Source organism: Littorina saxatilis, linkage group LG13, assembly GCF_037325665.1.
Source record: "Littorina saxatilis isolate snail1 linkage group LG13, US_GU_Lsax_2.0, whole genome shotgun sequence".
Classification (NCBI taxonomy): Eukaryota; Metazoa; Mollusca; class Gastropoda; order Littorinimorpha; family Littorinidae; genus Littorina; species Littorina saxatilis.
Genome location: NC_090257.1, coordinates 1,539,280 through 1,552,106, shown reverse-complemented (window position 1 = coordinate 1,552,106; position 12,827 = coordinate 1,539,280). Strand labels below are relative to the sequence as shown.

Genomic DNA, 12,827 nt, shown 5'->3' with positions numbered 1-12,827 from the left:
GAAACTGTCAAACTTATTAGTTCATTTCTCACCGGCAGACAACAAACTGTACTAACAAACGCCTCGGCGTCGAGCATGCAAGAAGTAAAATACGGTGTACCACAAGGATCGGTTTTAGGACCCCTCCTCTTCTCTATATACATTAATGACCTCCCCCTATATATTCAAAATGTATGTGAACTTTTTGCAGATGACACCACAATTCACTCCAGCAACACAAATTTAACTCGCTTATCAGAATCACTTCAAAGAAGTTTAAACCAGTTGACAGCGTGGACTGAACTAAACCATATGTCTCTTAACCCAAAGAAAACCAAATATATGGTCATAACAACAAGACAAAAACGCCAGAATATTTATTCAGCTGGTCCTGCTTTAATGATAGATGGTGAAATAGTGGAAAAAGTCGACCATCACAAACTGCTGGGTGTTAATATCGATAACAACTTGTCTTGGTCAACCCACATTGAGCAACTTAGTAAAGTGGTGTCAAAGAAAGTGTACCTCTTATCTAGAATTAAACACTTCCTGAACTGCCACACCAGAAAATTATTCTTCATTGCTCATATTCAATCTGTTATTGATTACGCATCCACTCTATGGGACTCAGCAAGTGAAAATTCCTTAAAACCACTTAGCAGATTACATAAAAGAGCGCTAAAAGTAGTATTACTAAAGCACACTACCCTCACAGAGTTAGACTACATACATTTAGGGATCTTACCTCTAAAGTCAAGACTGCTTTTTAACAAAGGAATCTTTATGCATAAAATTATATCCGAAACTTTACCCCAAACCATTTGTTCAAAGTTCTCTTTGAAGAATTCACACCACCTTATGAAATTTAACACTCCTCTTCCTAGGATAGACTTATTTAAGTCTAGTCTAGTTTATTCAGGTGGCCGTCTCTGGAACGCTCTTCCGAATGCCTTACGGGAGGCTACCAGCACAGATTCTTTCAAAAACAAATATATATCCCATTTAATGAAAATAGTATATTCTTGATTGTTATGTCCTTTGAGACACAGTCACTCACTTTTGATTTATTGTTTTGTTTATGAAATTATGATGTTCTGCATAATATCCATTGTCTTGCAGAGTTGATGTACTATTGCATAGTTTTCTTACTCTAATTGACTTGCAAATTTTTGCTTTGCACCTTGTCATGAACATGTATAAACTACAATGTTTCATATAATGCACGTATGTACATAAACTTATCCTGTTTTACTAATTATGTAAGTATTGTAGTAGTAGTAGTAGTAGTTTTTATAGTAGATTTAGTCCCTCTTTAGGGCGAGGGCCAGATGCAAAAAAGTATACCAATGCTTATTCTGTTACCCTCGTAAAATAAAGAATTGTCATTGTCATTGTCATTGTCATTGTCATTGTCATTGTCATTGTCATTGTCATTGTCATTGTCACGACCTGCGAGATTCTGAGTTATGGTGTCGCCAACATCAGATCACTCTCACGGCAAGGTACCTTCCGGGGAGTTTGAACACCCTGGCGGATGCGCTCAGTCGCTCCGACCGGGTGCTTCAATCGGAATGGACGATCACTCATGGGGCGCTGCTTCGCCTTTGGGCGCTGGTTCAGAAGCCTCTGGTGGATCTTTTCGCCACCAGATTCTCAAAGAGGCTTCCCATCTTCGTCTCTTCCTTTCCAGATCCGAAGGCTTGGCAAACAAACGCTCTCGACATTCCCTGGACGGGCCTCGAAGCGTACGCATTTTCTCCTTTCCAGTTACTCAGGAGTGGTTCCCAGACCTACTGAGACTGGCTCACGGGCCTCCCATTCCTCTCTCTCTCTGGTAAGAGGAGAACTGGTGCAACCCAGAACCGGCATACCACACGACGAGCCTCAGTTGCTGAATCTTCACGTGTGGAGGTTGTTCAGTCGTCACTGAGGCGCTCTGGGGCATCAGAACTTACTTTGGACTTAGTGCAGCGTTCTCATAGAGCCTCCACTTCGTCCGTTTATGCATCGCACTGGAATGCTTGGGCCACCTGGTGCCAAGCTCACGGTTTGAATGCGGTTGCTCCACGTTCTATGCATGTGGCCAACCACCTTTTCTTTTTGTCTTCTCAAGGGGCCTCGGCTTCTTCCCTGAAGGTCATAAGGTCTGCGATTTCAGCTACGTTGAGACAAATAGGCCGTTCTATCGACGTCAGTGGCGTCATCTCGGGCGTCGTTAAGGGCGCGGCCCTTAAGGTCAAGGCCCGCACCCCCATGCCAAAATGGGACCTTTTTCTGGTGCTCGAGTATCTGCGCTCCGCAGACTTTGAACCGTTACCGGACGCTAGCCTCCCTAGGCTGACGCAGAAGGCTCTGTTCCTGTTGCTCCTAGCGACAGCACGCAGAGGAAGTGAGATTCATGCTCTCTCCGGGAGTCCGGATGACATTTCTCACGAGCCGGGTGGCTCCGTTTCTCTGAGGTTTCGCCCGCATTTTCTGGATAAAAATCAGACACCGGAACAGGCTTCTCCGCTTGTTCACGTTAAACCTCTGACCCACATCCTGGCTCCAGGGGACCCAGATCTTGTCAACTGTCCTGTCAGAGCCCTTGACATCTACCTAGCTCGCACACAGCCAGTTCGGTCAAATTCTCAGAAACTTCTGTTTATCTCCCTTAATACGGCGAGAGATAAGGATATTTCCAAGACTACGTTGGCTCGGTGGGTGTCGTCTCTCATCAAGCAGGCTTATGAGTGGAGCCGTTCCAATACAGGGGGGGGGGGGGGGGGAGCCTGTCTTTCCCCTTGACTCCGCTCGGGTCCATGAATCCAGGGCTTGGGCTTGGTCCTTGGCCGTTTTACTGTCTCGGAGATTGGATGAGGTGCTCTGCACTGCTTACTGGCGTTCAGATGATGTCTTCATACATTTTTATTTGAGAGACATCGCTGGTTCCCGGTCCCTTCCTGCCATGGTGGCAGAGGGCCAGATCCTGTCCAGGACAATAGTGAGTTAGATTTTTCTGTCCCACCGCCTTGTTGAAGCTATCTGCTTATATATGTGATTCAGAGTAAGAACATGTAATTTAATCGAAGATTTTAATAATAAATTTTCATTTGATTAATATACTTACCCGAATCACATTGTGAATTCCCTCCCGCCAACCCCGCATTATAGTTTCTAGGTATTCTATAAAAGTCGTATGACTTCGACCACGTGTTCGGGAGCGTTATAGTGACGTCACACATACCAATGGGAGGTAACTCCCATGGTCTGGCGTCCTTACCAACGCATCCATTCAGCACTTTTTTTGTGGTGGGGTTGCTTCCCTTAAACTTTTAGACGGGTAGCATTTTTCAGACCTTAGCATCTCTGACTGCGTCAATGCTTATATGTGATTCGGGTAAGTATATTAATCAAATGAAAATTTATTATTAAAATTTTCTATTATCCTTGCGTTCACAGGTGTCGGACTTTGTCCCCAAAGTCCCACGCTCCACCATCGAAGAGCGGCTTCAGCAGTTGGCGCTGGAGGCTCCCAAAACAGCGCCCGCCATCGACCCGGTACCCGCCAAATCCTGGCTGGCCGAGGATCGGACGCTCTCTGGCCTTGACCTTGAAACCTCCAAACGAATGCCGCTGCCTCCCATCCCCCACACCCCTCCCTCCGCACAGACAGCACGAAGCCAGGCCTGGGGGGACAAACCTCAGTGGGAGGAGACGCAGGTGGGGGAGGAGGGGGAGGAGGGTGCACAAGTGCGTCCGGACTCTGGAGCCTTCTTCATGACACAGGTAATACTGCTTGTCTTTGTTGCTTTATTCACGACTTTCTTCTTCAGCGTTTGATGATGGCTGTGTCTATATCTGTTTGCCCATGATGTTGACATAGTGGGCTGTCAGTTTGAGGTCCTGGGTGCTGCCCCAAAGATTCAGGACTTTAATTCTTCTTCTTCGATCATGGGATAGAACTCTCATGTTCACTCATGTTTTTGAACAAGCCGGCCCCCCCCCCCCCCCAACCATTTATGACAATTCGAGTATAATATCAAGTGTGATTGATGTTTGGAACTATACCCAAGCCTACTGTCACAATAGCAGATTCTGTATCTTTATTTGTTGGCTATTATGTTTTGAGCTGTTGCTGTAGACGTGTATGAAGAATTTAGGTTTTTGATTTGCCGTGCAAATGTACGGAGTGGAATAATAAAAATGTGATTGTTTTCTTTGCATGAAATGATCGATGTGAAGTGTGTGTGTATGTCTGTGTCTGTGTATTATTTTAGACACTGAATACATCTTCTGTTCAAGGTCATATACTTACATCCATACGATTTCCGCTCACAAAATGTTTGTCGCATTTTTCTTTCCTTTATATTGGGGGGGGGGGGGGGGGGGGGTAGATCAGAGATTGTTAATTCACGTCCTGCCTGTCTGCAACTAAGGGAAGAAGGCTTGTCTAGCCAACTTTACCTGTGTGTAGAGCAGGAGCGTGAAAGGATCTTTGGTTGGTTTTTCATTCTTTCTCCTGGACAACTGTGTTAAAACTTTGCATGCATTGTTGTCCCATTGTGCTAATTACCCATCCATTGTGCTAATTACCCATCCATTGTGCTAATTACCCATCCATTGTGCTAATTACCCATCCATTGTGCTAATTACCCATCCATTGTGCTAATTACCCATCCATTGTGCTAATTACCCATCCATTGTGCTAATTACCCATCCATTGTGCTAATTACCCATCCGCTGTCGCGTCAGGTGGACGGGCAAGATGAAGAGCAGGAAGGAGAGAAGAAATCCAAGAAAGGCAGTACAGCAAAGCGAGCAGACAAGAAAGACAAGAACACCAACAACTCCAACAACTTCAACGATGATCGTTACAAACTCCTGATGGACATTGACTCTAACGTTGAAATGGAAGTGGAGCTGCCCAAAGGTACAGAGTCATAGTCTGCTTTATAGACATTTAGAGTCACAGTCTGCTTTATAGACATTTAGAGTCACAGTCTGCTTTATAGACATTTAGAGTCATAGTCTGCTTTATAGACATTTAGAGTCACAGTCTGCTTTATAGACATTTAGAGTCACAGTCTGCTTTATAGACATTTAGAGTCATAGTCTGCTTTATAGACATTTAGAGTCACAGTCTGCTTTATAGACATTTAGAGTCACAGTCTGCTTTATAGACATTTAGAGTCATAGTCTGCTTTATAGACATTTAGAGTCACAGTCTGCTTTATAGACATTTAGAGTCATAGTCTGCTTTATAGACATTTAGAGTCATAGTCTGCTTTATAGACATTTAGAGTCATAGTCTGCTTTATAGACATTTAGAGTCACAGTCTGCTTTATAGACATTTAGAGTCACAGTCTGCTTTATAGACATTTAGAGTCACAGTCTGCTTTATAGACATTTAGGGTCACAGTCTGCTTTATAGACATTTAGAGTCATAGTCTGCTTTATAGACATTTAGAGTCATAGTCTGCTTTATAGACATTTAGAGTCATAGTCTGCTTTATAGACATTTAGAGTTACAGTCTGCTTTATAGACATTTAGAGTCATAGTCTGCTTTATAGACATTTAGAGTCATAGTCTGCTTTATAGACATTTAGAGTCATAGTCTGCTTTATAGACATTTAGAGGCATAGTCTGCTTTATAGACATTTAGAGTCACAGTCTGCTTTATAGACATTTAGAGTCATAGTCTGCTTTATAGACATTTAGAGTCACAGTCTGCTTTATAGACATTTAGAGTCATAGTCTGCTTTATAGACATTTAGAGTCATAGTCTGCTTTATAGACATTTAGAGGAGAAGCATTAAAAACTGAATGCAGAACAATTTCAACAGCATGAACATTTTCAAGACCTTGATGTACCTCCATTTTTAAGACCCCCACCCTTTTTAAGACCTATTTTTTTCAGATTTTTAGTCTTAAAAGGTTTCCAGTCTGTACTTGGCTGGTATCTTTGATAAGCTCTGTTGAAGCGTTGTAATCTCACAATGACAATGTTAACTATGTTTCAGAGGGTAACCGACAGGGTAATGACTGAAAGTTATAGTGTGAGACTGTGTTGAATTCTCAGAAAATTATTTATTACAGCCCTTCACTTATCACAGAAATTGTGTTACCACAGAACCCTGTTTTAAGACGTCACTTTTACGGATGTTTCTGTTCATAACCCCAGTAAACTTACCTGTATTTAAAAAACTCCCTGCTTTTTAAGACCTGATTTTCTCAGATTTATGTTGGTCTGAAAAAGGGGGTGAACAGTATAAGCCTGTGTGTGTGCAGATATCCAAGGCAACGTGCGAGCACTGAAGCACGCCCTAGGACACACCCTCGTGTACCGAGATGCATCGGTCGACCTTGACCGAGTCAAACGCACAGTTCCAGAGTTCAGACGGGTATGTACTATGTTATGCTTTGCATTATGTTCATCAGCTTTGTGCCTTTTTTTCTACCTCGTTTTACGTTTCTGAGACATCCACTTCGGTAGTAAAGGCTGTTTGCAGTTGTCATACAGTTTCTCTGTCAGGAGAGGCGTGTTTGGTGATGGTTGTGGTGGGGGTCTCTTCTGAGGATATGTACCATGTTATGATTTGAGTTGTTATATCAGCTTAAGTGTGCCTTTTTGTCTAGCTCCTTTTAGGTTTCTGAGACATAGGACCTTTTCAGTAGGAAGGGCTGTCAGTTTATACATTCAACAAGATTGTGACTGTATGTTCAAGTGGAAGAATTTCAGTGTGTGTGCGTGCGTGAATACGTGTGTGTGTGTATACTGTGTGCATGGGTGGATGCGTGTATGTGTGTTGTTGTACATCGAGATGAGCTATTATGAGAAGGGGCGTTCAATAAGTCTTCATTATTATTACTATTATTATTCCAGGCGCCTGTGCCGCCAGCCAAACCCCACAAGTCCAGGCAGGAGAGGATTGACGAGGTGCTGATGCTGCTGAGAAACCGTGAGACCATTGATGAGGAAACGCTCATCAACGTCCTCAAAGACCCTCAACTGTGCAGGAAGAAATTCCCTGACGCCAAACACCTGCTTTCCCAGGTAAGGATTAAAGCTGAAGAAACTACAAGAATCTGGTGGGACGAGAAAGAGTTTAGTCTGATATTGGTTGTTGATTTGTTTGGTTGTTTATTTCAATGATAACAGAATAGAATTGAAAACATTGAAGGCCAGTTTGTGGAATGTTTACTCAATAAAACAAACAGTTGTTGCTTTTTGTTTTGTATTTTAAAAAAACAATAGAGAGAGTCAAAACAACTGGAATGTTTACTCAATAAAACAAACAGTTGTTGCTTTTTGTTTTGTATTTTAAAAAAACAATAGAGAGAGTCAAAACAAATTTGTTTGTTTACAAACAAACAAAAACTAAACAAAAGTTAATTGAATGAACAAATGTCAACATCTACTAGCTACCTCTTCTTGCTTTTAAATACTTCATTTTGGACTGTCTATCTGTGTTTAAATTATTTCTTTTAATAGATGATAAAGTGTTTGTTAATATTGTTATGTCTCCCTTGCGTGAATGTTAATCGAGAGGAATGCTGACTGTGTTCAGATCCAGAGGCGCTACAACGCTGTACGGGTAAGCTCCATGAAAGAGGCGACTGATGCCAGGAAGATCATTGATCAGGCCTTTGAGGTCCTCAACAAACCCAAACAAACCTACACACCCAGCTGCTGATGTCCGCTTTACTTATTCTGTGAATAGTTAGGGAATGTACATACTAAAGGGAATGTACATACTGAATATCTGCTTCTCACAAAACAACCTTGTTCACTTCTGTCAAAATGTCAGAAATGGACATGCAGACGGTCCGATTTGTACAAAACAAACCTGCTTTTCTTATGTGATAACTGTCAGTAGAAAGGAATGTACGTACAGGCTGTCTGCTTTTCACTGAAAACAAACCTGCTAAACTTATGTGATAACTGTAAATCTAAGATTTGATGCATATACAAAATGTCTGCTATATGTATATTCAAAAAAACAAACCTGCTTATTTTATTTTATAACTATGAATAGATTTGATGCACATACAAAATATCTTCTATAATCACAAAACAAACCTGCTAAACTTATGTCATAACTGTGAATAGATTTGATGCACATACAAAATATCTTCCATAATCACAAAACAAACCTGCTAAACTTATGTCATAACTGTAAATAGATTTGAATGCACATACAAAACGTATGATTTTCACAAAGTAAAACTGCATAAAATCACTACAGTTTATAACACTCTTCAGCATTACACAGTCAAAGTAAAACTATAACCATTGCTGCTTGTGCAGCAGTCAAATGAGAAAGTGAAACCTGAAAAGCCTGGTGAATGATTTGCTCTTAGCTACATTGTTGTTGATTTCTGTTGGTTAATGCTGTTTCTTGATTGATGCTTTAATTTGACAAATTGTTGGTTCACTTTGTATTTTGTCAGCGTGAAACATGGAAGAATTTGAGAACAAAATGTTATCTTTTTCACAGGGAGTATTGAGTTAGTACATAGGCATGAAATATGGATACATGTTCTGAAGAAGTTTGACTGTTTCATTGGAATGGTCCATTCCACTTTCATTGTTTGAATTTGGTTGAAGTGTACAGTCTGTTACAACCATGCAACGACCGACCAAAAGTTTTGTTTATAGACAGATTGTCAAATGAAAAGATGAATTATATATAAAAAGAACACCTCAACAGGCGGTTCAATGAGAAGCTATGTGGTCACCAGGATCGACAGCTTGGGCTGTATTTTCTGTAGTGCTTGTTTAACAGTAAAACAAAATTAAAACTTGACTAAATGTAAAAAGAAGACCATTACTGTCATCTTGTGATGTTTTTACATGTCTCTCGTGAGTTTCACATTCTGCTGTGTACAAACTTATTTGTATTTGTGAAGAATATCTTCGAATCCATTTGATTTGTGTAAAGTTTAGTCGGGTATGATGGAAAGATGTAATAATGTCTGATTGGCATGCTTAAACAAAATTGACGGAATGAGAATTCACCTTTCAAACTTGTGGTATCCTTTAGTTTTTTGTTGTTGTTATTTAGTTTTTGTTCTTTTGGGTGGTTGTTGTTGCTGCTGTGTGATAAATACTACTACATGTGTATTTTACTTGGCTGTGAGAAATGAGTAATGTCTCTTTAAGATGTTTTGATTTTCTGTTTGTCTATTAGTGCATCACAATTGTAAGATTTGCACATTTTTTTTAGGGCAAGTAATCAGTGACAAATGTGTTGGGAGAATGATAAGTCGCCGTTCAATAATTGTGTGTGAATCTAGCCGATATGTATTGGTCGGCATAAACATGAATATGTGTGTTGGTATATGCACAAATACCTGTGCTAGTGACTGTGCCTGTGTGTTTGTATTAAGTCACATGCTGGTTTGTGTGGGAATGCATGCATGTCTGAAATGTATATTTAAAATTGTTTTTAAAAAGTGAATGTGCATGTTTGTTTATTTAGGCCCAGTCGACCTTAGCTTTTTTTGCATGAGACTTGAGTGTGTGCAATGAAAAGTATATGTAATTACTTATGGCTGTATATTTGAATAATTGTTTTGTAAAGAGAAATCAACATGATCATACCAATACAGCTATGTTAAATTCAGTGACTGCATTTTCTTGCATTTTTTTTTTTACAGCAAAAACCACGGCAGAATTCAGTGATTTTCTTTCCTTATGGCTGTTTATTTGAATAATTGTTTTGTAAAGAGAAAACAACATGATCATACCAATACAGCTATGTTAAATTCATAGCAGTGACTGCATTTTCTTGCAGTTTGTTTTTTTACAGCAAAAACCACGGCAGAATTCAGTGATTTTCTTTCCTTGCAGAGGGCCAATGGTCAACCAATGGTGTTACCTCAAGAAATCATGTGCCGACATTGTGAGCAAGAAGAGAGAAGAAGATTTAAAAAACCACTTTACCTGTACCGTCTTCATAGAAAATAATAATAATAATAATAATATGGGAGATTAATAGAGCGCTTTACGTTCTCTAAGCGCTTTACAATGAAAAAAACCCATACATATACATACAAAGCAAAGCGAAAAAGCATGTGCAGCAGCCATCACCACACAAGTGAACAACGAAACACTACATCAATACAAGCTGCAAGCATACTAACACAGGCAAAACATTCAAACACCTGATCAAAAATGCACCATATTGAAATAAGAATTAATCAAAATACTGTGTGAAGAAGTGTGTTTTAAGGTTTGATTTGAAGGAACAAAAAGTTTGGCAGTGTCGGATAGAGTAAGGGAGAGAGTTCCACGCAACGGCTGCAGAGTGGGAGAAGGCTCTCTGGCCATGCTGTTTGCGACTAAAAGAAGATAGACGGAATATTCTAGTGTCTACAGAGGAGCGGAGGGATCGTGAGGGTGTATAGAGTGTGAACAGGTCAGACAGGTAGGATGGGGCTGAGCCAGATATTATTTTGTAGCAGATACAGCAGCACTTATATTGGATTCTCAGCTCTACAGGGAGCCAATGAAGTTTCTTAAGCAAGGGGGAACAGGACTGGGACCGAGGGGCTTTGCAGACAAGCCGGGCTGCAGAATTTTGAACGCGCTGCAAAGGATGGATGACAGACTGAGGACAGCCAATGAGAACAGAATTTCCGTAGTCTAATCGAGAAAAAATGTAGGAGAAAACAAGTCGCGTAAGGCAAAATTACTACATTTAGTCAAGCTGTGGAACTCACAGAATGAAACTGAACATAGTCCGCCGCTAGTGCAAAAGGCAGTGAAAGTGATGAGCCTGTTTGGCGCGGTAGCGATTGCGCTGTGCTTCATAGCACGCTTTACTGTACCTCTCTTCGTTTTAACTTTCTGAGCGTGTTTTTAATCCAAACATATCATATCTATATGTTTTTGGAATCAGGAACCGACAAGGAATAAGATGAAAGTGTTTTTCAATTGATTTCGAAAATTTAATTTTGATCATAATTTTTATATTTTTAATTTTCAGAGCTTGTTTTTAATCCAAATATAACATATTTATATGTTTTTGGAATCAGGAAATGATGAAGAATAAGATGAACGTAAATTTGGATCGTTTTATAAAAAAATATTTTTTTACAATTTTCAGATTTTTAATGACCAAAGTCATTAATTAATTTTTAAGCCACCAAGCTGAAATGCAATACCAAAGTCCGGCCTTCGTCGAAAATTGCTTGGCCAAAATTTCAATCAATTTTATTGAAAAATGAGGATGTGACAGTGCCGCCTCAACTTTTACAAAAAGCCGGATATGACGTCATCAAAGACATTTATCGAAAAAAAAGAAAAAAATGTCTGGGGATATCATTCCCAGGAACTCTCATGTCAAATTTCATAAAGATCGGTCCAGTAGTTTAGTCTGAATCGCTCTACACACACACACGCACAGACAGACACACACACACACACACACACACATACACCACGACCCTCGTCTCGATTCCCCCTCTATGTTAAAACATTTATTCAAAATTTGACAAAATGTAAAAAGGGTCTTGGTGGCATCTTCGGTAAGGTATGGGCGGATAGAACCTATTCTCTTAAGCTCGATGTAAGAGGACTGACAGACTTTCATAACATGGTGTTTAATGGAGGATGCCAAGATCACGGACGGAGTCTGAGAATTCAATAGTGCTGCTGCCTAAAGTGATAGAAGGAGGGAGAGAGAGAGAGAGGAGGAGAAGGAGGATTTGGTGAAACGAATGGCTTCTGTTTTGTCACAGTTAAGTTTAAGCTTGTTAGTAGACATCCAGAGTTCAACGTCAGCAATGCAAGACTGAAGGGAGGTGGTCATCTGGTCGTATTCTGAGGGAGTCGCTGAGTTCTGAAGCTGAGTGTCGTCAGCAAACATTTCGTGGGAAACGGAATGTCTGTCGACAGTCAGAGGGGAGGTGTGCATGATGAACAGCACGGGCCCAAGCACAGAGCCCTGGGGAACGCCAAAAAGGAGGGAGGTTTCCTGGGATGGGACGTCGTTTACAATTACAACATTTTTTCTGTCCGAGAGATAGGATCTGAACCAAGTTAGAACTGAATTTTGGATGCCGAAAGTGTGCTAAGGCGGGACAGTAGGATGTCATGATCAATTGTATCGAAAGCGGCCGAAAGGTCTAACAGGAGGAGCAGGGAAATGTTGTTATCGTCTAAGGAAGTCAAAATGTTGTTGAGGATACTATGGCCCATGCGGTAAGCTGACTGGTGCGGAGTGAGGAGGTTGTTGGCAGAGAGGTGGGAGGAGAGCTGGTCTAGGACTATCTTCTCTGGGATTTTAGAAAGGAAGGGAAAGTTGGAGATAGGCCTGTAGTTCTTAAGTACGTTGGAGCACCGTTATGTTATTCACAAGAAGCATGTTCCTAATCATAGTCGATTACATTTATGTTTTTTCTGAATGTTTTTAAGTCTTTAGAGTAAGTGACTCAGTGACTACAAATATAAAGTGTTTCTACAAACGTGTTGCATTTATGCATTTATATTCACTTTGTTCTTTTTCTTACAAACATTTATTTTGTGATTTATCTATTTATTTAGTCATTAATTTTTCTGCTTATTTGCAAGATATGTACAAGCAGATTGAATCTGCCTCCTTATGGTGTTTACACATCTGTAAATAGGAAACTCCGTTTTTCACATGAAGAATATTTAAGTCAAGAATTGCATGCTGCTGTCTTTAGGAATGCATGTTTTGATTTGTGTGTTAATTAGTTCCTACTATTGTTCGGCACATCTTAGAGGAGAGAGAGATAGTGGGAGTGTGTGTGAGAGGGTGAAAGGTACATATGTATAGCTGCAAAATAAATCCAACAGAGTTTTGTGTTCCTGCTTTTATCTTTACTTTCTTTTGT

The 12,827-nt window shown here is 40.4% G+C and overlaps 1 protein-coding gene across 2 annotated transcripts in view; it reads left to right on the top strand.

The window, feature by feature from the left end:
• The window catches only part of LOC138946236 (X-ray radiation resistance-associated protein 1-like), a 26,088-nt gene extending 13,292 nt beyond the window's left edge, over nt 1-12,796 (top strand). Inside the window, exons 11-16 of one of the 2 annotated variants that reach the window (XM_070317766.1) lie at nt 3,421-3,747; nt 4,714-4,891; nt 6,252-6,364; nt 6,847-7,017; nt 7,532-7,558; nt 9,817-12,796. In XM_070317766.1, the coding sequence (XP_070173867.1) occupies nt 3,421-3,747; nt 4,714-4,891; nt 6,252-6,364; nt 6,847-7,017; nt 7,532-7,558; nt 9,817-9,933 (933 nt within the window). In that variant the 3' untranslated portion in view covers nt 9,934-12,796. Of the gene's footprint in view, nt 1-3,420; nt 3,748-4,713; nt 4,892-6,251; nt 6,365-6,846; nt 7,018-7,531 lie in introns of both variants that reach the window. The other variant, XM_070317767.1, reaches the window with a different exon arrangement.
• The last annotated feature ends 31 nt before the right edge of the window (nt 12,797-12,827 follow it).